The 27,384-nt window shown below is 40.6% G+C and overlaps 1 protein-coding gene across 1 annotated transcript in view; it reads left to right on the top strand.

The window, feature by feature from the left end:
• Positions 1 to 27,384, top strand: part of fibcd1b (fibrinogen C domain containing 1b) — a 117,492-nt gene that overhangs the window by 43,979 nt on the left and 46,129 nt on the right. The window contains 2 exon segments of the mRNA XM_061074778.1: positions 2,124 to 2,283; positions 11,102 to 11,238. Coding sequence (XP_060930761.1) covers positions 2,124 to 2,283; positions 11,102 to 11,238 — 297 coding nt within the window.

Raw genomic sequence — 27,384 nt, 5'->3', positions numbered from 1 at the left:
CCATGAACTCCTTATACATGACTTTGAACACTGCAGGTCAATGTGTGTGTGTTTTTTTTTTGTGGAGACTAAAGTAAGGTAGTTTGTGTGTACGTCTGAGCATAAGAAAGAGCCATATTCCTCATACCTTGAATAGTATGGCGTATTCCTGTATGGGGCCCAACACCTGGCTGCACCAAGGCGTCGGCCAACTAGGACAACGTGTGAAAACGACCTTTCCATGAGGAACAGTACATAAAGGGCTGCAGGAAACGGAGTGACCACAGCAGATCAGAGAGGTTACCCCGCTCTCTGCCAAGCCCGGCACACACATTCATCACCAGCCTTCCCACCGGGCTCTTTGTGCTTCACACAATTCACCGGGGTGCATTGTGGGATGAAGGACCATGTGGTGTCTTTGCTATATGGGATTTTTGCACCTGTGTGTTTCCTAAAGGTCCCTAAAGGACTCTACCGTACCAGTGGTTATGAAGTGTATGTTGGAGCCCATTAACTTCAAATTGAGTTACTATAGATGTAAAGTGCATTCATATTATTTTATTATATGCCAGGCAGCCTTTTAATTCCATGTTCTATAAAGTTTTTTATTGAAACATTTTTCAATGTCACACTGTACATGCAGATTGAACTACTTTAGGTTTTATCCTTGCTGGTGTGTTCAATGATGCTCTGACATTTGAGTTGCATCTACTTTAAATCCTGCCAAGAAAACCAATGCAAAGCAAACATGGGCATCATGGTAACAATTGCTTTATTGAATTGTACAGAGAGAAAGCTGTATTAAAGAATGTTTTTTTCTGTTTATTATTTCCTATCGATTGAATAAGTACATATCTCATCACGTGACCAGGAAATCAAGTTTGCATCTCCTTTTCCATGGACATGTGAAACTGGGGAAGTAATAATAATGATAACAATAATACTTTATCTATCTAAATGAGGCTAAAAGTACTTTAAAAAAACAAAGGAACAATCAACATCTGTGAAAAACCAGTTGGAAATCAGATTATGCTATAAAAATATGTTTAAGCAATCATTTCAAAACAGGTTAAGTGATGCTGATGATTGACTCCCAAAATTGATTTTAATTCTCACAATCAAAATCAGCTTAGATTTGATGAGTTTTTAAAATGTAAAAGGGTATTTGTGGATAATTTGTATTGAACCTATTGGACTCTCCAACTTTCACAACTCTGAGACTATATTTTCATCTTTCTTTCACATTTATAAAATAAAAAAGTCACAATTTTATGTATTTATTCTAAAAATCAGACTATTGCATTAATACACCCTATCTCACCCTGTCAGTGTTTTCCATTAATTATCCAAACTGTGGCAACCGTCCATACTTTAATACGTTCTGCCAATGTTTTGTAGCAATCCCAGAAAAAAATGTTTTACACTACCGTCCATAAAGTGTGTACCATCCATGCAGACAGTTTCAGAGGCAGTTAATAATTATCACTCCTTTTACGGGAAGAGCTGCGAAGAAATGTCGAGCTTCCTTCATATAAATGATGAGTCCCTTCATGCATTGTGATGAAACTGTGAACACAGGTGGTTACTGCTGGATTGGCTTGGAATGTTTTAATAATAGAGGTACCAGTGATCCATTCAGAATGACATGTTCATGGATCACTGTGTGCATCAAGTCACTCAGATATATAACAGACGGAGAGCAAGTCACGTATTTCCCTCGTTTTTCAGCCCCAAGGACAATGTGATGTCTGGGTAATATCACTGTGGCTATACTTGTATTTACACAAATATGTTTCTTTGCCCGGGACGCTCTGTTCTGCTCTCCAGAAATACCTCATTACTCCAAAAACGCGTGTCCTTCGTATCAAACAGCATTTGGATTCAGGGCAGGAATGGGGGACTATGCCATTGACAATTTAATAGTTTTTAAATGTAATGAAATAAATTGAAAGCGCAGTGCGTATGCCCGAAGGTTTTAAAGACGCTTGGTAAATAATCAGAGGTAATGAAAAGTATGCAGCACTTCTAATTAAATAGGTAAAAGACACAATAAACCCTGGTGCCACTTCACTTTTATATATAAAAAAAACCTCAACTGTAAATATGTCTTTTTTCCCTGCTGTGTGTGTGTGTGTGTGTTGCAGCTGCTGTCAGACAGCCAGATCAACATGGTGAAGGTGGTGAACTCGGTGAGCGACGCTCTCAACGCCATGCAGAAGGAGAACGTGGGCCTGAAGGCACGCGTCAAGGCCGACCTGCAGAGGGCACCAGTACGAGGGGGCCGTTTGAAGGGCTGCTCCAATGGTAAGAGAAATTATGCGTGGGGCGATTTTCATAGACAGTATGTATACTTGACTGGAAAGATTGGATTCCTCCTTTGTAGATGTGTGTGTCTGCTTTTCAATTTGTCCCCCTGCCTCCCTATTTATAATTCATACACCACTGGCTCCCCTTGTATATATGTTTGACCTTCTGCCACTGTGTTCCGCTCCAATGTCGGGATCCCTCACTCTGTAAGCCAGACTCCACAATTCTGTAAAATGATATTCCAGTGTGGTCTGTCCGTCATCCATCTTGCCACATATTCATCCAACCCCACCTCCCCCGGTGATATCAGTATGCTTCCTCGGGCCCGTCTCATCCACATTATCCACTGGCCTTGGTAGAGATGTGAATTTTTTCACTGTAAATGAGGAATGACTTGTATGTCCACTGGGCTGTGTTGCTGTGAGACAGAGAAAGGCCCGAGGCATCATCCCATTGGAAGGCTTTTAACCAGGCACACTACACCCAGTGGCATTCCCCTGTTGGGTTTTGCCTCACATCGGTAGCCACAGCGCACCGAGCGAAGGCCGATCATGAACAGCATACAGCATGCAATAATAAAGTGACAGAGATTCCACGCACGTTTTTTTTTGGTCCGGTGAGACTCCAGAATGTATGTTTCACACATCTGCAAACATGAGGGCACAGTCATGTGCTTAAGTTGTGACACAAGAGCAGAAGTATATTTTCAAACTTTCAGACTCACTCTTGCCGGAGAACCTTGCAGTTCTTCACACGGCGTGTATGCTGTTTTATTTATAGCCTACTTTACAAACAGTCTAGGTATGTGGCCTCATCAGACTAATTGGTGCAATTGGGTAATTATCTGGTACACCTGCTACCTATCAGCTGTTGTTTTCTCAAACCTCTGCCGTCTCCTGACAATGGTTTGAAAGTTAAACTGAATCATCTGTCTTTTTCTTGGAGAAACTCTTCTGCTCTCTTTCAGTTCTAGGACAGGACATGTTTTTCCATTGAAATATGATTTTTAATGTTGATGCATCTTCTACTCTAATCATATATTATAAAAATCCCCCACTTTTCTCTCTATATATACTGTATATGACATTAATGCAGAATTATTTCAATTTTTTTAATTCTGACACCTGTACAATAAAACCATCTAAGAGGGCTTTCCACATTTTAAGGTTGAACAGTTCAGACCTTTGAACTGATTGCAGGAAGTAGACGCAAAGAAGCGGAAGCACCTCACAGGGCTATTAGCAATCTTCACCTCTGACAGTTTAGTGGCAATTGAAATGGTGTCAAGTACAGATAATGATATTACAGCCGCAAAGAAAATAACCATATTGAGTTCTTCTTCTATTTCCTCATTCCTAAAGGAAAGACCCCCGAAGTTGACGACACACCAATGTCACTAATTTGCCCGTTTACAAACCAATCAATGTCAAGTATAGGTAAATGCAGACTACCTAGGTGATAACAGGATGTTTGTATGTCATACAAAAAGTACTTTGTGTGCCCCTAGCTTGAAATGTGAAACCAAAAATACCCGGATCCAGTGTTAACATGAACCTTGGTTGGGCCCAATAATTTTACATAGTGCTGCTGCAGAGTAAAAATTATGAATTTCCCATTCTGGTGAATTAGATTTTTTCAGATAAAATGATAGATTTAGGTGTTCCCTTATGAGTTGAAATAAATCTCTGAATCGTTTAGTTTAATGAATCATTTAAAAACCCATTGGATTATGTTAAAAGCTTGAAACTGGGCTGTTTTTCTTAACATTTGAAAGCTGGATATTTCGGAGGTTTGTGGTTTTAATAGGGCAGGGGGACACACTGGCTGAGGCTCTGTCCATGGTGCTGAAAATTTGAACTGGTGGTTAAAGCTTCTGTTTCAGATTTATGCCTCATACCACCTTCCAGAAGTTTCCAGCCTTAACACAGTTACACTAAAACCCAGCAGAATTTGCAACTGCTGTAAATAATAAATCAATCAACAGAGAAATTAGATCTTTGCAAAATCGTTATCTCACAGGTATCCTCGCCCAAACGGGCAATAATGTCTTCAAGTTTTAATTTGCTCTCTCTTGGCTCTGCGCTAATTATAAAGATGACAGAGACAGAAACACAATTGGTCCCCATTGTTGAAGAAACCATTAGTCAATTTATGATCTGTGTAGTGTGTGCCCAGTGCATGGGGAGAACGCAATTACAAGAACACCTTGCAATGCGATGCAACGAGATGTGAAGTCACAATACTGCTCTTAACAGGGAATGAACATTGTAATATGAATTTTTAATGGCTCATGTGATACATTGTTTCAGATTGTGTATGTAAGGGGAAATGTCTGGTCAAGTTCCATAATAGGGAGTAATGATAAACGAGCTCTATGTATTTTTAATTCATATTTTACATGGTGTAGGCAGCATCCAGTGGAAGGTCGTGAGGATGATTACATCAGCCCTGTTGTGGCTGTAGGGGAATCTCTGGTGGATTTTTGCTGTTCCTATTATTTCGTACCAGCCTGTTGGATACAGGTGTCCACTTCTGTCAAATATGTGAAGGTTGTTACAGCTCATTACTAATATTTTCTCTACAGGAACACCTCCTCCACTTGCAGCTGGGAAATAGATGTATGTGTCAGAAAGTTTGACTCTTAAAGTTTACAACACTTATTTCTAAACAAATTAGATAAGTGAGAAAACCGATATTATATATTCGTGCCACAACAGGGTGGGCAGAGCAAGTAATTGCTCTGGGCTTCAAGCTGAGAAGAGTCTACACTGATGACATTTTTTTGTGGGAACCACTCACAGAGATATTGAACACTTAAATTAGTTTTTTTTGAGGTGTAAACTAAATTATGTGACTGTTTCTTGATGAAATACATTAAATCTGGTTTTATTATCACATTTAGTACCAAATTAATATATAAAACGAATATTTATGAATTCAATATGGTTCCTAATGCTACCCAGGGTTTCAAAACTTTGGGGTGGAGACTTACTTTAAGTTCTATGATCGATACAGGAGTCTGCGAGGACATCATGGTCTGAGACCCCATGCCCCATACCACTATATTTCTGCTTAAAGCTTTGTAAAGTAAGCGTTTGGTTAAGGACTACAACATTTAAAAGGATGAGGATAGCTGGGATGATGTTGGGGTTTGCACTTAAGCGTTACTACTTCATTATTTGGTATAAGTAGGGTATGCACTGTTTAGAAATTTTGATTTCTAAAATAATCAATTCCCTTTTGCCAGGGCCCCCTTAAAGACCCTTAAAACGTCCCCGGTGATTATATGCAGACCTTTGACCTTGTCCTTAGCCATCACTCAACGTTCATTCAGCGACACTGCACCAGACTGTTGGATACAACTTATTCTGACGTCTTGAATTTACTCTTCTTTGTGAAATCGCCTATTTTTATCGGTAATGATTTCCATAGTGCTGAATCTGTCAAGCATTAAAGGCCTTTGACTGTTATTCTTAAAACAGCAGTCATTTTCCCCACTCCTATTATTAAAGGTGGGATGCGTCACCTGACACGTCATAAACCTTCTTGGGCTTCATACAGACAAAGAAAATTCTCTAAGAGCTACTTAGTGCAGAACTACTTAAATTATTTGCAGTGGCAGTCTATTCCTTATTTCTTCATCCCTTTTCTATTAACCCAGGAGATAATTAATTTTAACTAGAATAATTTTCTTCTGTAAATTAGTTCCTAATTAGGCTATAATACTTTGCAATGGCGCTATAAGTCACTGTTATTTGATTTATAATTCATTATTGCTACTTGGAATTCAGGTAGGCTTCATGGATTCAGAATTTTCCCAGAGTGCATCACATTGACCTATTTAAAGCACAGATATCCTCAAGCCATGTAAATGTCAGAAGTGAAGCTGTTCAACATTCAAACAAATTGACCAACCAGCTCTGAGGTTCAGCACCATGGACAGAGCTTCACATGTTTCCCTTCACAAGGTTTGAAGCGTCTTATACGGTTATACATGCTCACCGTGTTATAATATGCTAAAACATCACAATGCTGTACAGTGTAGAAAAAAACACAAAAGCATTGAGTTCATCTAAATGTTATCTACATGCACTTTACATTAAGTCCACCAACTCCTACTCACAGGCCTGGTTTTCGATCAAAGCACCCAGAGGCAATCAGTTGTTTTTTTTTGTAAAGTGCAACCTTAACATTTTATCAAAGACATCTTTCACTGAAGTAGAATAAACACCACATCAGCACTAATCACAAGCGATATAAAACATATTATACATGTGTGCACTTTTATTCAGCATGCAATATATTCTCGTGTTGACCTACATGTCACTAACACATACACTATTGATCCTTTTGTAATTCAGTGTCATTCTTACGTACTGTGCGGTCAGTGTACCAGGTGCAAGGGCAGTTGTGGTTCAGGCAGAAGGAGGTAGAGCGGGTTGTCCACTGACCAGAGGGCCGGGGGTTTGAGCCCAGTCTCATTTTCATTTCACGTGCCAAAGTGTCCTTGGGCAAGATACTGAACCCTGAATGGCTCCGGTCAGCAAGTGTATACGTGATGTGTGATAGAGAAAGTGCTGCACATAGATGCGGTGTTAGAAAGTGTGTGAATGTAAAATTAATTTACCATTTTACTGACTCTCATATATACTAAGTGTTCACACTGAGGTGCAAAGGAATTAACAAAATAAAACATAAATAAAAACTCTGCGCGTCCAAACGCAACAGCACATTTTCAGATGTAATGCTCATGTCTGTGTGCAAACTTAAAACCCCTGTAAGAATCCTACTTTCATTTGTCTCCATAAGGATTTACAAGTTAAAGTTCAAAGCGTTTGCAGCTTATAAGCACATGCATATTGCTTTGACATTTACGACTTTATGTTTTATTAGCATGTTTGCTGCTATATAAATAATTCAGAGTTATAAGTAATACATTTTAAAACAAAAGTAAGTAAGTCAACGCATGAATAAAGGTTGGATGCAGGACATATTCGGAAACCACTGTAATGCTTGTGACTAAATGAGACGTGTTAGCTGAAGGTAGGAGGGCAGGGTGCATTTAAATGAGTTCAGTTCCCACTGTGCAGTGCCTGAGATGTCAGAGTGACTTGCTTCGGAGGGTTTATGTAACTGAAGACTTTGTCCCCACACAGACGGGTTTAGAACAGTCTCTCTCTCCTCAGAGGTCCCATCCCACTGCTAACAGCTATAATCTGTGTATTCAGAGCCTGTTAGATTATTACTCCGTGCCAATGACCACTATATTTTATATTAATGCACATTAATAAGTCACAATAGGGGATTTATTCCTTCGTAAACATTAGATTTGTCTCTTGAGTCAGTCCCACATCCTGCTGTTACAAATGTATAGTTCACAGCAGCAGAAAATAGCACAGAATAATTCACTATTTTTTTCCTTCTGTTAGAAACTACAGTGGTGACCTGATTTAGGAAAACCCTTTTTTAATAAAATCAATTTCAGCAGGAGCCAGAACAGTTCAGACTGTTAGAACGTATGGAGAGACAGACCCATTGTATACTTTGGTATTTTTGTGGGAATTGTTGGCAGTGAGAAAAATATAGAATATCACTAGCTTTGTCCTTTAAGCGTTTATAGACCATCAAAGGCGAGTTACTTTGGAGCTGGGATCTATGAGATCTAAGGACACACAGCCAGGGGGACTGTTCAATAGAAGAAATGCAGTCCGTCAAAAAGGAGAATAATTCTCCAGGTGGGAATGTAAAGGCTTGGTTTGTGCAGAAAACCCCCCCAGAGGAGTTGGACAGATAAGATCAGACAGCACAAAGCTTACTGTGATTCAGCTGAGGCTCCATTAACAGTTGATCTGTCCAAACTAAGCAAGAGAAGCAATCTGCACAATATCCTACTGGGATGAGGAAAATGTGCACAGCATTGCAATCAGAACCAGACCACATGTGAACGTAGTCTGCCATTTTGTTGTGAATAGATCTCAGCCAAATAAAAATGTGATTGAAAAATATTTTTTTGATGAATTATCTCATTTCCATCCTTTACACAGAAACAAATCATTTAATAAATCATATCAAACAAAGATACACTCACCACTATCTCCCCTAATGATAAGGAACAAGCAATAAATTCAAAGTCAATATATACAAATATAGATATATAGGTATATATTTGCACGTACATCAGCATGAAGGTACATCGTCCAGGAGGAGTGAGAAGTAAATATGTTCCAAAATCTTTAAAGTTGGGTTGTTAATTTCTTTCTTAAACACTTTTTTTTGTTATTTGTTGAAATCCTCTACACGTCCTGAAAGCCATTAATAGATTTTTAAAAAGCCGGTGCCTGTCGCCCTCGCATGACTGACATTTTTTACTAACCAACATCCTTCTGGGGAGACCTATACTGCAAGAAAGCAAGTCAAAGAAAAGTCGGCTTCTGGCAGTTTTCTAGTCAGTGCCCGTTCAAGTGTTTTGGGGGTGTAGCTTTGACGAGAGGGCTGGAGGGCGAGGGATGTCTTGGTTGCATTTTTTTTAAGAGTAGCCTGTTCTTGCTAGCTTTTCCAGGTTTACCAACCCTTACTTTAAGAAATGGAATAGAACCAGGAAAAGGTTCTTAATAAAGAGCAAAAACCGGTTGCTTGAAAATAAATAAAAAGAGATAACCAACACTAATGAAAAAAGGCAGCAGATCGTAAAGCATGACCAATTAAAAACAACCCAAGAAGTTTAAAAAATCCTAACTTTGCCTCTTTTAGTGAGCTTAATAAAGGCCTGGTAAAAGGTACAAAGGCAGAAAACTAACATGTCTCCTCTTGCAAAAAAAAACATAGTCAAATGAATGATGCATGTGCTCCGATGTTATTGTCTGGGTGATGTATCCACATGGAGATCACATGCTGACACTTGGTGTAAATTGAGGGAAAAAAAGCCCATAATTGCCATGCAGGTGGCAACAGGCAACACGTCAAGGGGATTATTACGGCAACATGTGCACCTGACTGTCTGGCAGGAAACGGAGGCAAAGTGGCCGTGCGGTGAATGTCGCAGAGCTGATCGGGCGATGGGAATCTGGTTCACAGGTGTGTGCGGGAATTAAACAATGGCTGAAGGCGGGGGAAACACTGGGCGAATCGGGGAGGCAATAACTACTGCGGGGCGGGAGGGAACAGCCGGCGTTGAAATGACAGGAAGCATTAGTGACGGGCAAAGTGATGACAAGAAGAACGTGAGTAATGTTGAAAACGGGTCGGAGCGTGACGGGAAACTACTTCTGACACATCATGTCAATTAGAGAGAGAGGGGTTACATGTTGGGCTCAGGGAAGACGACAAGCAATGGGGAGGAACTACCAAACGATGGAACAGCAGAATACGTAATGTGTGTGAAGTCGTGAAGTAAGTCAAGCAAGTGGACGTGTAGTAGCAGCACGATCAACACGAGGGTCCACGGAAAAGGAACCACTCTCTCGCAAAGGATCATTTAACATAAAAAATAACTAACTTTGAAAGCCTTTGTTACAGAGGGCAAAATTCTTAAATAATGATGATAGTGTCTTTTTTTAATGTCCCATGGAACCGCGACAGCTTCAGCTTCCTGTAATGAAAGAGAGCGACTGTGAAATTCTACCATTTATGTGTGATGATGATGAAAGTCGGAGCTTATTAGGGCGGACAGAGAGACGGAAAAGCTTCGGGGAGACCAAACATCCCATATCATGTAGGGACTGTAACCAAAAAAAAAAAGGAAATCTCGTACGGCCTTTTCAAGAACTCTCCCGGCTGTTTTAAATTCAGGAGTTTGACCCGGTGAAGGCTGGCATGCATAATCTATGACACTGTACTCATCACAGAATTCCTCTCCCTCTTCCTGGGGAATAGATTATTTTTTTGTACCCCTGGTGTGAGACGGGTTTCTGAGTCACAGGCAGGGGTGCTGCTGTTCCGCACGGCTGTAGCTTACAACCTCCTGTCTCTTCTTCTTTGTCTACACCCTGACTCTTCATGAATTCCCTTTTTATATCCATGTACACATCTCCTCACTGTGAGCCGTACGTCTTCCTCCCTCACTTTTGTTTTCCTCTTTCACTCACAACTTGTGCTGTCTTAAATCTGCGTATCTGTGCTGTATTTCTGCTTCTTCTCCACAGCATCCCGTCTTTATTTGGAACAACTGGCCTTCCGTCTTTTTTTCATTTATCCTCCGCCCCCATCCATCCCGCGGTCCATCTTTTTTGGGTCCTTCCTCTCAGCACAGACATTCTGTACCACCTCATTTATTTTGTTTTCACCCTGACTTCATTCAACAGTGGTGTTTCTCAGTTTGAGGCCAGGACTTATTGATTTCACATTCACACTTTGTAAAGCTCCAACTGAAAACCCGCTTGCACTCAAATCTACCCTGTTTGTGGATGAATTCCTCCCTCCAGCTTCTCCATCCCCTTTATTATTACACTGTCTTCCTGTTACTGTGATTAAAGAAAAACAAGCATTTCAAAAATATGAACGTAATAAATAAATAAGTCCTGCTCTTAAACCGAAATACCCTGCCCTTGGAAAGAAAACAAACTCATTGTGGTTTTTGACATCCATCATTTTTTGAAAAAACAGTCTAGACAGCAGAGTACGCTGACATTGTGTTGTGTCATTTTGACGGGACCACTTCACACCTCATGTTCACTGTGCTGGGGGGTCACAAGTGTTTTTTCTCGTGTTTTTCCTCATCCCCTCTCTTCATTCTTACAGCTGCGAGCGCTCGTTGCCCTCGCGAGCAAAGTTGGACTTTATTTAATTTCATGCCTCCTCTGTTTTCACCTCTCCCTAGGCTCGCGTCCACGTGACTGCGGCGATCTGTACGCTAGTGGTCAGAGGGAGGATGGCATCTACTCCGTGTTTCCTGTTCACTTCCCGGCAGGCTTCCAGGTCTACTGTGACATGACCACAGACGGAGGAGGCTGGACAGTGAGTCAGAGGAGAACACACACGCACCCGTGTTCAAAGTGGACACACACACACACACAACACACAAAGCTCTTAAGCTGTTTTAAACTGAAATAGGAACATGCCCTCGGTCGCTACATTTCCACCAGGGCTATAATCAAGCAGAGATTGACAACAGGGAGATGGAAGGTCTTTTCACTATGTCTGCACTCACAAACCTGCTTTTGTTCGCAAAACAATTACAAAATAATAACGATTTAACGTTGCTTCCTTTCAAGTGAGAGTCAATAAATGAGCTTCTCTACTGTGTTTTTATCCCCAAGGACCCTCAGTGATTACAGTTGTACTCCCTTAAGAATCCCATGTCTCAATCCGGAAAGGTCTCATTAAAGTTTTATCAAAGACGGAAGGAGGAGAGAAATTTTCAAAAGGACCACTCCATGATGCTTGTTATGCTTTGTTTAGAAATTGGGGATATTAATTAGTCAGACTTGAAATGAGAATGTCAACAGTAAAGTGCAGAAAGGAAATGAATAAAGCAGCAAGTGAGGAAATAAAACCGCTCTCAGATACACTGGTAAACCTGAAACACATTGTATGAAAAATGTGACAAAAAGTTAATGGAGCCATAAGGGCGGAGGTTGAGAATCAAAAGCTGTTGTAAGCTCTTACTGTGACAATTGATCCTATAATAGAACTAAATTCAAGCTGCAAGCAGCATTGAACGAGCACTCACGCTACGTGCATGTAAGGGATCCAAGCAGACCGGACACGGTGCATGTGACTACTGAATTCCCAACACATCAATATGTCATAGGGGGCGCTATTGAAAGATTTTGCCACCATCATTTACTATTGGTAAATATATCTTCAGGGCGGGATTGTTAACGCGTTAGGTTTGGTGGAGATCGAAACATGAACTGTGAACTTCCTGTGTCATGGCAGAACATCCCAATTTCAACGCCACGCTAGGGACATGTTGTTCAAGGAAAATGTAATCTTTTGTTATCTATTCAACTATTTCATCTTATTTTTCCCTGATATCATCTCAACCTGATCTGAAGTGAATGTATTATAATAAATAATAAAACCCCTGACACTCTCCAAAATGGCCGACTTCCTGGTGGGTTTCAGCCATTGGCCCAAAAGGCTTTTTTGTACATCTGGATATGCAACAGGTCCGTACCAAGTTCTGTAGGTGTAGGTGACACATGCTGAGTGGGCTGCTCTGTTCAGATTTTCTAAGTGAAGCCGGTGTTGCCACGCCCCCATTAGCTAGAACCGTTAAAGTGTTTCACCACTTTCACACATCGAACACGTTTTGACCCTCAAGAAGGCGATCGAAGAGGCAGAAGAAAAGCATAGTGATGGTTATATAAATATTTCCTTCAGTCTCAAAAGAACCCACAGAGATGGAGGTGGCTGCTCTGGCCCTCCTTTTATATATACGATATATTTTCAAATGCTGAGATATAATACCTTATAAAAAAGATGGGATATAAAGATACAGACAAACTGCAAAGCTGTCTCGTGAAAATACAGCTTCTTTTATTTTCTCACTCGTGAAATTTGTCATTGTGCCTCAAGCTCACAGTAAGAAGCTGTTTTCATTATAGCTGACGAGAGTTTGACCCGTTGTGTTTTGGTTTTGTCGGTCTCACGCTCTCGTCTTTGTGTCATAATAATTTCTGAGGATTTTGTTGTCCTGAAACAGATGGAAACATAGAGGGAACAGGGATACAAGTATAAGCATTTCTTAATGTGTGTGTTTGTGTGTGTCTGTGTGTGTGTGTGTGTTTTTCTCCTTGATCAAACTTATGTCACTTGTCTGGCCTCGCTAAGGCAAACACAGTTGTTTGAGTGAGACTGTATAGTGGGAAGTGCTCTGTCTTTTGGGAATGAGAGACAGCGAGGTGAACAAACATTGACACTGAGCTGTTTGAAGTTATATTTGGAAGTGTGTGGTTTAGATGTATTTCATACACACACAGACACACACACAGGCACACACACCATCTTAGCTAGTTAGAGCCATTTACTTCCCTTTGTTCTGAAGTGTACCGTCGCAGCCCTCAGGGAAAGCGGAGCAGTTCTTAGCAGAGAACTAAGGCCTTGTAACACTTAAGAGATTTAGATTCCAGCTACATGAATCCATCACAGCTCTTTTTTTTGTTGAAGGTTGTGACACATCTAAGTGAAGCATCCAAGTGCAGATTTTTTGGATCCGTCCTAATTTATTCAGAGATTGATATTCTGAATTTTGCACAATGAACTCTTGTGTAAATAATAAGCTTCTTTCATGTCATGCAAAGAGGTTCAGGCTGCATAAAAATTGTTACACCTGCTTTACCAGATAAACTAAATCTACTGCCTTTAGTTACACGTTTGAGTGTGTCGTCCTCTTTCTGGGCAAGGGTGTGATGCTGTTTTCTTCACCAAGATCTTGATGGATATTTAAAACTTTCTCACATTAACACGATGGGTTTTCCTCACTTGGGTTTTAGACGTGTGAAATGTGATACTTCTTCCGATCTGCTAATATATTTGCTCGTAATGTGTGGCCGCCGCACACGTTCAAATGTATTTGTCTGGAATTTGTATCTGTACTGAACTAGTTGTTCTCATGCAGTAGCAAGGCCATGTTGACGTTTTTCAAGTGTGATGAAAATTATAACTGTTTCCTCAGAATATTTCACAGATATCTCAATTAAGACTTTATTTTTCTAATATATAAAACAATAGTTGTGATATAATAATATATAATAATATCGTGATTTTCTTCTAAATTTCCGATTAACTTGTAATATTATGAGTTTGTTCTCAATTAAGACATTATTCTCATGATATTACAACTTATTCTTCTATTTCTTTATCATCTCAACATGGCGCCTATGTCGAGTCATAAATCCTTGACGCTCCGGTTTGACGCTCCCATTTTTCATTCACTTCCACCACAAACACATAGGGCACGTATCAAACCTCAGCCTAAGTCGCCGTTACATTGGCATGACAGTGATTTGTGCGCCTATGTGTGTGCACTTGTAAATTCCGTGACTAACCGCGCGAGATAGGCAAGGTCGTACCCTCCTATCACCAAATAAAGCAGGACTGTCACAGTGACAGAGTGCTTACAACAGCATGATGGAAGAGGGCTACATACCAGCCTGTCAGTGGGTAAAGGTGTGTCGGTGTCTGTGTCTGTGTGTGTGTGTATGCATGAATTAATATTTGTGCCAGAGTGTGTGCGCACACACGCAGACGGAGCTCGGGAGTCATATCAGTTTCCAGCTCTTTTTGGTACAATGCGGCGGCGTTAAGTAAGCACTCTCTGCATATTGTCCCGTAACAGGATTTACACGCGAGCCCAGATTGAAGTGATAAAGCAGTAGTTACTGATCCTGCCAGGTGCGTTGAGCTGATTGTGATAACGCTTGAGCCTCATTAAGAGATCAGCGTGGTGTGATCCAGCGGGGGCAGGTAGGGAGACGAGTGGCTTACTGTCTGTCTGACGGCTGAGCTTAAATAAGGAATGAGCCATATGCCGCCGCCTCATTAGCATACTTCAACACGGCGCCGCACTGTTGCGGGAGACTGCTGCAGACAGACTGAGAGATGATGAGGTTACTTCGAGGAAGAAGAGGAAGAAGGAGGAGGGAACAGAGGAGACAGCAGAAGACAAAGACAAGATCTGAGGTGGAGGGAGAAAATGAGACATAATAGGGAGCAGCAAGTTTATTTTTCCATTCTCTGCAACGCCTTCGTACCCATACAGCCTGAAATAAAATCATTGTTTCCTTCAGTATTTGCAGACCTTTAGGAGATGTCTGTTAACGTCTCTTGTGAATTTGAAAACAGCGTACGACGAGATGTGGACCTTCTGTACGATCAGCTCAGCAAGGATTTGTGATGTCGTGGTCACGTTTATATGCCCATGATTTACTATTTTAAAGAAGCTGTTTTCCATAAATGCTCTGCATGATGCCCGAATCAAACCAACCAGACACAAGCGCCACAGTTTTCTCACTTTATGGATAAGAAATTTGGCTTTAAAAGTCATGTCTGTATAAAAACTGCAGAATATCTATCATGTAATTCTACAAGTGTCTGTCTGTCTGTATGTGGAACGCAAACTCTCGTAAATCGTTGATAGAACCAGCATCAAAATCGGCATTTGTATTGAAAAATTGCCTGAGAAAGTGCACTGCCAAGTTTGCTGCACGGGGGGGGGGGGGCACCCTTTATAATTTGATCCTTTCTATTTCAGCAATTCAAACATACATGAGCCACACACAAGAACAGTAATAAAGCCAATTATATTAATAGCATTGCCTTTAAAATCCTAATTGCACATAAACCAGGTAGGATGAAACGTTCTCTTATTTATTCTGCACTATAGACTGTTTATAAAAAACCCTGCACACAACGTCCAGCCCACAAACAATACAAAGTGACAGAATAATGTGGAAATGTTTGAGGAGGACTCACTAATGACCAGGAATAATTCTGAAGTAGCTCCAGAGCAATGACACAGGACCATAAAACAGGCAGGTACTGCAACAGAGGCCCAGGCAGAAGATTTCACCCAATCTTCCATACTGTAAATTACTCAATGCCATGGCTCTACATAAATCCCAATGCTGCCTTATCAATCGTTTTTCGCCGAATGCAGTAAGAGGCAGAGCCGTTTCCCTCGGGGTTCGGAGAGAAACAGAGATGATGTGTACCGCACCTGTCAGCTTCCTTCAGCGGGAGAAAGAAGTAGAAAATGTACGGCTGAAGAAGCTTTGAGGCGCCGCAGACAGGACGGATAAATCTAAAGTAATGTCTCCTGCTTATAGCAGCCTAAAACGTCCTCGGCTGTAGGGATACAGCGGTAATGCAGAATACGAGATGTTTGCACTGAGTGCTGCTGACGTCCCTGGAATCCCATGAATCACGTGAACATAGGGAACAGCATCCTCGAAGGTATAATGAGTCATAGATCATAGAAGCCGGGCGAAAGGAGGCTTCTAACAAACTCTCTTCGGATACCACTGAAGGCAGTTCCAGGTTCTTTGTACAGGCACAATGCTAGATTTCCCATAATGCCTATTTATAGTGTTTGCTTTATGGAACTGTGCATTATGTGAGCGCAAGAACAATAAATACCGATGCATGCACTCAAATATAGAGAGTGAATGGTTGCACCGCTTCTGATAGAGCCAGGGGATCCTCGGTGGAGCTGAAGGGGGTTGAATGAAGGAGTCTTAGGTTCGATCGACTGAGACACCATCCTGTAAATCAATGTGAATGTGAACCAACACAAACAATTGGTAGTCGTCCTTTTATGAGAGGAAATTAAGCAATATAAATTCTGAATTCATAAATTGATGCATAATTCCTCAACCTGTGGTGTTTTGCCGCCGCACCTCTGGTCCAGTCACGTATGGTGGCTAATGTTATCTTGTGGTAGTAAACTTTAGATAGATGATGTGTCGCTGATATTAATGTGAACAGCCCATGACCTAATGAGTCTTTTCGAATTGTGATCCTGTCATGTAAAGTAACACTGTGCCCAGCACCAGTAGCTTCTGCAGCCACGAGGGAGGATTTATTCTTTTAGCTTTTAGTCCGAGCATTCATGTCCATGTCCCTTCAATCACTTGACCAAAACTGCAAATGTGTCGTGCCACTCACTGAGCTGAAACGTGGCTGAATGATATATAATCTTAATGATCCCTGGCTTCCCAAACCCGGACGTTCTGTCGCTGTAACAAACACCCCAACCTCTATTAGGATTTAAAAGTTTCCTCGCTGTTTTTAATGACTTAAAAATTAACTTTTTAATCGATCATTGCTCTTGCGCTACTCTAACATAATTTGCTGGGACTAATTCCAGGTTAAAATGATGCGAGTGGGCACGGACTGGCAATGACAGAGGCACCAGTCTTCCTATCACAGGTCAATGTACCATCAGTATGATTTTAGCTGCTGTTGTAAGGTAAAAAAACTGATTTCAGAACATCTTGAGATATTGAAATGTTTGTTTACCCTTCTTGAAGTGGTGTTCACCAGATGCACACACCTGTTATGCAAAACACATTTCTGCCAACGTTTTGAAATGATTCCACCTGGCATGCAACTGCCAAGATACGCAGCGGTGCCCCACAGGCAAGGAAATACAAACAACCCTGTTGTTAGAGCTCAAGGAAACATATTAGTCTTTTGAGGAGTAACACTTAGCCTACACCCACACAAATACCATCTCCTTCAAATGAGCATTTTGAGTCTATGCCAGAAATTATCCTGATCAAAACGCCTGAAAATGCATTAGCCTGATCATTCAGATAGTCTCCTCTGCAGTTTGTTGCTTAGCTGCAGGAAACACTACAGTAGTAACAACCTGGGATCTCTTATGGACTGGAGACAGGCTCCATGTTGCTTTTAGCACTGGTAGTTGAGGCTGTTTCCGTTTGTCACACGATAAATACGTGAGGAATCAGGGAAGAATACATGGTTATGGATAAGACCCAGCCAGGAAGAGAACTTCGGTGTTTGCATCATTGTTTACGAAATTCTGACCGTCCAGGAAATGTAATGTTGGACGTATTAAACTAAAAAGGGCTCAGCTGCATTTCATAAAGTCTCTATTTAAAGCCCTGACCCTTCAAGAGTAGTAGTAGATGTAGAATGGACATCAAGAAACCTTCACAGTGTATATTCAACAGTGGCTGCTGTTTAGTAAATGTTGAACAGCCTTGCTTTAAATCTTAATGGAACAATAACAAATCACCAACACTCAAATGGAAATTGCGACTCAAGCTGCCGAGACTTGAAGTCGCAATATATATTATAAGTGGGGAGACATTATTACAGGTTGGTGTGGAGGGTTGTCAGAGGTAAATTGGTCGGTATCTCTCCACTGTCATAACTCGAGCCCTGGAGAGTGTCTGACCACACAGACGCTGGAGGGATGAGAGCACAAAGGACATAAAAGAAAAGAGCTGTCATTGCTCGGCCCGGAGGTGTTTAATACACACAAATACACACAAATACACACACAAATGTACCAAATGTTCCGTCTATACCTATAAAGGAAGAGTTGGATGATACAAAACAGGCATACAGTACATATCTACATTCTGTAAATGCTTTTTCATGCTGTGTTTAACAGTTGCTAGCAGATGTATACTTTATACACACACACTCACACACACACACACACACACACACACACACGAGCGTCCCTCTCTCAGATGAAGTAATCCTTTGGGCATCTGCTCTACCTCTTTCGGCACTGAGACATTCCAAATGCCATTTAAATGCAGCCATACAGCTTAGGGTAATGTTTTCTATTATTACTATTTTATTTGTTAAAAGGACGGGACTAAAAATGACCGCGGCATAAATAATGAACGAGAGTAGATACATCCGAGTGCAGGCGCGTGCAGTTGCATTATCAAATGGTGCTTTTATCAGAAGTACCGCAATCACTCTCAAATATACAATTCAGCTAAGAACTGAAATGTGAAAGTTTGAGATTGAATGGACGATTGTGTGCGTGTTGTATCGCTGCTTTAGAGGCTTTGAGTGGCTTTTTGAGCGTTTCAGAGTCTAGTGCCTGGGCTTTTTCAGTATCTCCCTCCTTTGCAGGGCTTCTTCAATATTTCATCTCTGTTAGTTTATTGGTTTGGAGAAAAAAAAAGACGAATCCAGGACGGATGTATTTGTACTTGTGTCTTATCTGTAAAAGCTTTGTAAGGTAGTGAAATTGAAAACTTCTGAGTACAATCCAACTTTTGTTCAAAGCATAATTCTTCCTTCCCCACGTTCAGTTTACTCACATGTTTGCTGTTATTTACTCTGCAGGCACAAGGATGCTGACGTGTTATTTTTTGACCCTCATTAACTGGAAAGAGCGGACACGTTATTGTCCTGCTGAAAGAGAGAATGAGCTGTCTGCTGGTCGCATTATCACAGGTGGTGTCAGACATGTCCTAAGGATATTAGTGCCATTAGCTGGGCCTGGGTGGAGGTTATGTGGAGAAAGGTTAGACAGTGTGAGAGGGCTGCTGCTGTAGGAGCATTTCACAGATTTCATATTTCCTCTCTCCAAATTGAGCCTGACACGAATCAATGCGATGTCACTGCTATTAAAAGTTTCATAAGAAATTTCATTTTTTCCCCCGAACTAAAAGCTGAAGCCATGTGATTTACATGCAAAGGAAAAATTCATTTGTTTAAACTACAGTATATAGCAGATGTTCAGATTACTCCTACGCCCTTTGTAGACAAAAATCTTCGTCCATAACAGTGTTAATTTCGTTGACGATAACGATAACGAAAAATATTCGTTAACGCCCCTTTTCCCATGACTAAGACGAGACGAAGACGTAACGAAATAGATCTTTGAAAATAAAAACTATGACGGAATCTATTTTAATTTTCGTTAACGAGACGAGACGAAACGATAATGTTGGCGGTTGACTAAGTCACAACAATTTTTAAAAACATAATCGTATCAGGCCGTCATGAAGTACCCGGAGCGGCGAGTGTGTGTGTCTGTGTGTGTGTGCGTGTGTGTGTGTGTGTGCTGCCAGACAGCGCACCGGTCCCGAGGCTCCGCCCCCGCGCACTCACTCAGAGAGACAGTGAGATCAGAGCTCGTTCAGGTGAAGCAGGCCGGTCACTGACTCACCGGCTGCTTCTTAACTATGGAAACAGTGAAAACACAGAGTTCCTCTGGTCTCAGCTGCTCTGAGATCAGCGCCGCAGCTTCTGGATCAGAGCAGAGGCTGCAGTTGGTTTCTACCGAGCTTCAGTTTCCTCCTCCGGTCTGATCTGCTTTCACTTTTTGTTTTCACATTTCGCCAACGCCAACTAAAATATATAGGCTGCAGCTATATGTTTTTATTTATTTAAAAATAGGGTACTTCTTATTTAATACATTTCCAGCAAATATGGGGATGACTCAAATAACCCTACATAGTTCTGCGTTTAATTTATTTCAAAGTAGGCCTACACTTGCCTGTGTATTTTCTTCTCCTCTTCATAAGCATTTGGTGTTTCCCTTTGTTGTAACAGGTAAAAATAAATAAAATGTCAACAGTTTTCTTTATTGTTGTTCTATAATTTCATAAATGCAATAATCTACAGATTAGTATAGTATAACTTTATATAACATTTTATCAGCTTTGTTATCAAATATGTTTTGCGGCTCCAGACAAATTTTATTTGGGGGAAGAGGGGGCAAAATGGCTCTTTTGATAGTAAAGGTTGCCGACCCCTGCTATAGACCTATAGGAGGGACATCTAATGGACAACCTAAGTACTGCAAGCTAGACTAGTACGCAGTTGTAGACACAACACAGGGGGTCCCTGGACCTGAGAAGGGAAGAAAAGGAGTTTAATGTGGCTATTAAATGTGACTAAAACTAGACTAAAATGTAATTTGTTTTCGTCGACTAAAACTAGACTAAAATGTAATTTGTTTTCGTCGACTAAAACTAGACTAAAATGTAATTTGTTTTCGTCGACTAAAACTAGACTAAAACTAAGAAGGATAAAAATGACTAAAACTAGACTAAAACTAATATGCATTTTCGTCAAAAGACTAAGACTAAGACTAAATCAAAAATAGCTGCCAAAATTAACACTGGTCCATACTCACACACCGGAAAACACAGATCACATGTATGAGTCCTGCCTCACTGCTGCCAGTATCTTTCCCTGCACTGGGTCTGTGTCATCTCCATGCACGGATGTTAAAAACAAGTTTCAAAACCCTCAGCAGGAATCTGCCTGTCTTAGCCTCGTTTCTCCTAATCCCTTAACCCAATAAGGGAAACCGGGTTTCCTGCATATACGACGTTTGCGAAATCAGGTTACTGCTGAAAGCCCGGAATATATATTTTTTTACTGAAGTACATGTAAATGCAGAAATTGTGTTTGCATGCGAGTATGTGTGTGTGCGCGAGGGAGAGAGAGAGAGAAAGTGTGTTTGGGGATGATTGTGTTTCTCCTTCTGTTGCTGTGTTCGGAGCACATCTGTCTTTCTGATAGGATTATAAAACATTCACCTACAGATGTTAGCGGCCCTTTTTTTTTGAAGATAGAACATTCTGCAGCCTGCTGTGGATTGTCACCATATCATCAATATTCTTAACAAGTTAATTAAATTGTTAGCGATCCCTCTCCCCTTCTTTTTTGATCTATTTTAAATCTATGAAAGGAGGCGTGAGGCAGCGTTTGGAGCTGATTCTGTTATTCTTAAAGCTGAGGTCATTTATTTATTTATCTTTTCTACCCCTTGTATATACGTGAGTGTGTGTGTGCGTGCGTTTCTATCCTTACTTTACCGTTTTTCTCGGTGCAATCCAGTCTGTCTCACATGGCTGATCTATTAATCACTCTCTGAAGATTTGACCAATTAACCTTAGTTAGTCAGTATAGAGCAACGACACTAAGTGACATCTGCTGCCAAAGCACCGAACGCGTAAACATAGTGTGTTCGCAGTGTGTACATGCCAGGAGCTAACAAGCTATTGGCACATTTCTTATTTTCCACCCAGTCATATGCCAGCAGTGTAAATCTGGCCCAATCAGCTTGGGAGTGCTCGTGGCGATTCCTCCTCGCACTCTGCTCCGGTCTGTGGGTTCATGGTGTCCGTCTGCGCTCGCCCCGGGCTCCCAGTCGCTGACAGAAAGCCTGCTGAAGAGCTTAAGGCTGCTTGTTAAGTAGCCTTCATCTACTGCAGAGATTACAGGGGGCTTAATGTGATCATGCCAATGCAATAGCCCATTAGCAAGTGTTGGGTGAGATGGATTGGTGATTTACTCGTTAATACCATTTGCCATTTTACTTCAATGGGGTGTTTGTTGGTTGAAATGGTTTAGTCCACATCGTAATGTTTATTTTGCTAGTTCAGTGCCCATTCTAATCCCGCCTGTTTGGAATGGGCTGTTCTCTTGTCCTGTGTTAATGCTCCTGAGCTACTTCCGAATTATTCCATGTCCTTAATGAGTCCTCTTCAAACAGTTCTACAACTGTAACAATTTTGTTTTTCAACAGGCTACATTGCAGAGTGAAGCTAGAAAACGTTGTGTTCATCCTACCTGGTTTATCTGCAATGAAGATGCAATAGTCCAAATAGTCCAAAATGTTTCATATAATGAAACTCACTTTGTCATTCTTCGCCTTTGGAGCTTATATAAGTTTGAATGATTAACTTAACTGCTGGGGTTTTTTCATGTTAATCATGGGCCAGATACTATTTGCCGCAGGCTGCCAGTAGCAGACCACTGCAGTAGGAAATCTGAAGACATGGGGTATTCAGCTCGGTCTACTGACTGGTTACACACAGCTACCAAAACATTTGGCGATGTTACTTTATGACATCACGCTCCAAGTCGCTGGAACAGCCTTGCAGAGGAGCTGAGAGGAGCCTGAATTATGTAGTGATTCATAAAGTTATCTTTTTATAATCCATTTATTTTTATATTTTATTGTTTATATGATTTACTTTAAATACAATTTAATGTTGATTAAATTGCTGTATCACCTAGTCGTTCTCTCTCTCTGAATGTGTTAAAAAATCCTTCTAACACATTTTTAACATCCTGTGTTTTCAAATGTATCTGTAAAGCACATGCACTTGTGCATTACACAATTGTATTTGATTTATTTGAAAGGAGATAAAAAATGAGATTCCATTACAAAGAATTCATTTACAACATGAATTTTAGATGTTTAACTGTCAATTCTTTCTTTATTGAGCCTTTCTGACACAGACACTCGGGCGATCTATATAAAATGAAGGTCAACGATTCCTGAGATGTCCATATCAAACCCTCATGACAAAGAAAAGTCATTGATGTTGATATTTTATAATTTAACCATACACTTTATTGTTAATTACATGTGAAGCAAACTTTAATGGTATTTACAACTTAAAGAAAGTTTTTCACATGAAGATGAATACATATCTTTTCTGTTGCATGTCAGCAAACATAAATCCAATATGCCATGGGGCTCATATTGGCCGATTCAATGGGGATTCATATCGGTTGGCGTGTAATTCAGACAATGGCTGATCCAAACACAAGCAGACAGTTCCTAGTTTGTAAGTCCACACCTGATGTTACAGAGTGTCTCTCTTCATGCGTCACGAGCGACCAATTAGGATCCGAGCTCATCTTCTCGCTCAATATGCTAAAATAACTCATATGTAAATTGTTTCTGTAAAGACCAAGTGATGACTGAATATCTGAGTGGTTGAGAGACAGAGAGAACGATAGAGAGAGGGAGGCTGAGTGAAGCAGTGCGCCACAGCTTTACAATGACATAAGATTTTATCATTTTAAATGTGATTTAAAAAATGAAAATCGATATGTGAAGGGCACCGTTGATACGGTGATGGTGGCCACAAATGAATCAATAAACCGAAAATACTTACAAGTGTAGAAAATATTTTTGTTGTTATTACAAAACTGTAGCAGGTCAGGGGACTTCAAATGAGCAGGACATACTGTATATGTGTTCACACTGTTAAAAGGTATATGGCCGCCCAGACCACCTCAGAATGTGATCGCATTGATCAGATTGTGAGTGTCTTATATTAAAAGCTCTCCATGTGTGATCAGACCACCTGGACTGGAAGGTAAACCCAGGTTCTGAACAAGGCCCTTTTGCCCTTGATTCAACTTTTCTCTGGATGATACCGCACATGCTGCTGCAGAAACGTTACAGGTGATTCTGAACAGGTTTCCTCTGAGAGGTGGGATGTTTGGGCTTTGTGGAGTATGTAGAACAGCTTGCAAGAACAATAAATTACAAAGAATGGCAGGGAGAAGGGATGAAGTTAAAACCTTGCAATATGGAGGAAGAATGATGGGGGGGGGGGTGAGAATACAAGATGAGAGGGATTTGAAAGAAAAACAGTCCTGGAATATATTTCATAGAACATACAAAACACAAAACAGAAAAAAACTTTTAATTTTTTGCAATGAATAGCAATAAACAAAACCTTTGTGAAGCTTCAGATATTGCATTTTCTAAAAGGTGTTGATTCGGTTTCATGATAGCAAATTTTATTATATTGACTGAATAAGAAATGAAAATGTGCTAAATTATATAACAAGGTTTCAGTTACTTTGTTTCCATCAGAATAAAAAGATGGACCTTACATAATGAAGTAGGTCGCATGTGCTTCAAACAACATTAGCAACATTTAGAACACAATGCACGTGACTCTTCCATTAGCTATGATTATTGTGTTATTGTGTTCAATAATCATAGCTGGTGTTCCAATATACGACCGCAGGGCGTGAGGTCACTATTGATTTTGCAGCCCAGTTTTTGGATTGTTCCGTACTTTATGTTTGGAAACCCAGAGGCCTCACTCAATCCGTTAATAAAATGACTGCTGTTTCACAACTGCAGCTCTCTCTCTCTCTGTGTGTGTGTGTGTGTGTGTGTGTGTGTGTGTGTGTGTGTGTGTGTGTGTGTGTCTAAAACATCACCTGCCTCAACACCCAAATAGAACAAGTATCTCAGCTTTTGACCTTGACAGCTTTGATGTCAGGCTCTATACCCTGTAGCTACAAATTGTTTGTAAGGATTTGTCGGTTGGGATGTTAAGCTGTGTCCCAGTGGAAACTGTGAGTCTGTGTGTGTCTTTGTGTGTGTGTGTATGTATGTGGGTGTGGCAAGGTGACCTAGCAGACAATATCAATAAAACAGATGCATTTTGAGCCGCAGTATAAACATGTATCGCTGCAAAAGTGCAATATTGCACTTTTATAGACAGATACACTCTGAACTGAAGAGCTGACTTTTCTCTCTTTAGAAATGAAGTTTAATAGTTTTGTGACACTGCCAGCCCTATAAAATTCTCTCTGGTACAGTTTGGTTTGAATTAGAGCCCTACTGATAGATTTGCTGATAATATCTGCCAATATGAGAACTCTTATTTTACAGAATAAGCAAAGCAGAAACAATGTGTATTCATATATATGCTTTACATGAAAGACTTAAATTTCTTTACATCCAAATATTTTGGTTGATTTTGTGTTTTCTTAAATGTGCAATAACGTTTATGGTTACATTGTAAAATATCGACCCTCAATTACATTGTTGGTAATTAGGGTGTAATAACAACATCCTGCCAATTTTTCTTATCAGTATTGGACATTTTCTGACTTCCTAACATCTGTATTGGCATCAGCCTGGAAAATCCACATCTGTCAGGTTCTAGTATAAATACCAGGTAGGATCAGGGCCTAGATCCTGAGACTTTTTCTTTTTTAGTTCCCGACTGTTGGTGACCTAGGTATTTAACCTCAGTTGGGTTGTCATAGCTCCCATTCACACCTCATGCTAGGTGTAAATGGAGTCTGGGTGGTGAAAGTCAAAGAGCAGGTTCTGGTCTGCGTGAGCGGGTTTACTGTTTATTCCACACACACAGTCAAACATAGAGCTAATTGTTAAATGCACACATTCATTTAAGATGCATTGCTGTGACCTTTATGGCTTTCCATACAATGCGTTGGAACCAAGCACACATTTTGAAAGAATGCCATAAATAGATATCCACACTGTGAACACAGTATATACATTTATACACATACGGCCTGTGAGCTGCTGACACTACAATGGCATCACCAACGTCCAAAATCCCATGACTTACCTCCACTCCCCAGGTTTGATCACTGCTTTTCTCACTTGAAACCTGTGAGAAAAGGATTACTGCCACTTGGTGAGCTACATTTCTCCAGGACACACACAGACCTCCAGGGTCAACATGCAATTACACCTCAGAGGAGCCTCTCCAGTCTCACAGAGATACTGAGCAGAGGAGGAGGCACGGCCAGCCAGACGAGAGTGTTCTGAACTGCTCACTGGTTAACCTCCTGCTGCTGAGCACTGCTTCATGTATCTCACTCATGCACCGACTGACGCACAGAAGCAATTTCGCTTTCTGCCGGTGCATTACCTCGATTGAAACTTAAGTTCCTGTGCTAACAAAAAAAGACTAAACTTTATCTAAATCACGAAATAGTTTGAAGAGAACAATGCTTGTAAAGTTCCCATCTCCGCTCCATCAGAGATCTTTGTCATATGTCATTGTGGCTTTTCAGTGCGTTCGCAGCCCGACAGGCTTCCACTTTCTCAGAACTGTATTACCGTACCGAGTGATACATTGTTCTCAAGGACCACAGACGCTTGAGTTATCATTGTCAAAATTCTTTTTGTAAAGATCAACGAGTCTGTTTCGCTCTTTTTGGTGTAAATTGAGGAGAGGTTTTCCTGTGATTTATTTGGTTGAGGGGGCACTTAATGCAATTTTCTCACCTCCCGCTGCTTAATCGGCGAGTGCCAGGGGAGAGAGAAAAACAATTAAAGATGGATGAAAGGGAAAACCTCCACCTCATTTTTAACGTGAAATAATCTATCGCAGTCTCCTCTATTTCGACTAATTTGAATGTGGGGACAAGGAGGGCGAAGAGGAATGAAGGGAGTAAGATAAGGAGGCGGGGAGGTTATTATTTCAAGGAGAATTGTCAACCTCGTTGCCTCATAAATTAAAGACAATCATACTTGACTGCAGTGCTTCCAGCGCAGAGTTTCCTGCCTAAATCTGTGAGTTAAATATCACCATGTTTGCACAGGAAATCTGTAAAAGAGCTGGAACAGAGGCAGACTCCCTTCTGCAAACAAATCACTAACATGATGATGGTGCATTGTTTGCACTGTCAAAGGCCATGGGCTATTTCCTGAAAGCCTTCTCGAAGTACACATCATTGTTTTCAGGGCAGTAATGGCCTTATTAACTGGTTATTGCCCCTGGTGATTTATATGAAGTATCGTAATGAAAGGTTTCATTGTGGAAACTGGGTTTTATACCTTCCCAGTAAGTCACTTTACAGTGTAAACTGTTTACTGACATCAACTCAGTCATATATTAAATTGAAACGAAACTCTCCATTCTTGTTCATTCTTGCAACGGACAGTTTTAAAAACTGAGTTTATTTTATTAAGATGAACATAAAAAAAAGCTTTCTATTATGTTGGCGATTTAATTTCTTATCTCGAGGAGGGGAAAGAGGATTTATATTTTTTATTACAGTGCTTATTTATAATCCCTGCAGTTCAAATGAACAAAACAAATTTAAATTATACTTGAGTCA

This window comes from Limanda limanda, chromosome 1 (genome assembly GCF_963576545.1).
Source record: "Limanda limanda chromosome 1, fLimLim1.1, whole genome shotgun sequence".
In the NCBI taxonomy this organism is placed as follows: domain Eukaryota; kingdom Metazoa; phylum Chordata; class Actinopteri; order Pleuronectiformes; family Pleuronectidae; genus Limanda; species Limanda limanda.
This window is presented reverse-complemented; position numbering and strand designations above follow the sequence as displayed.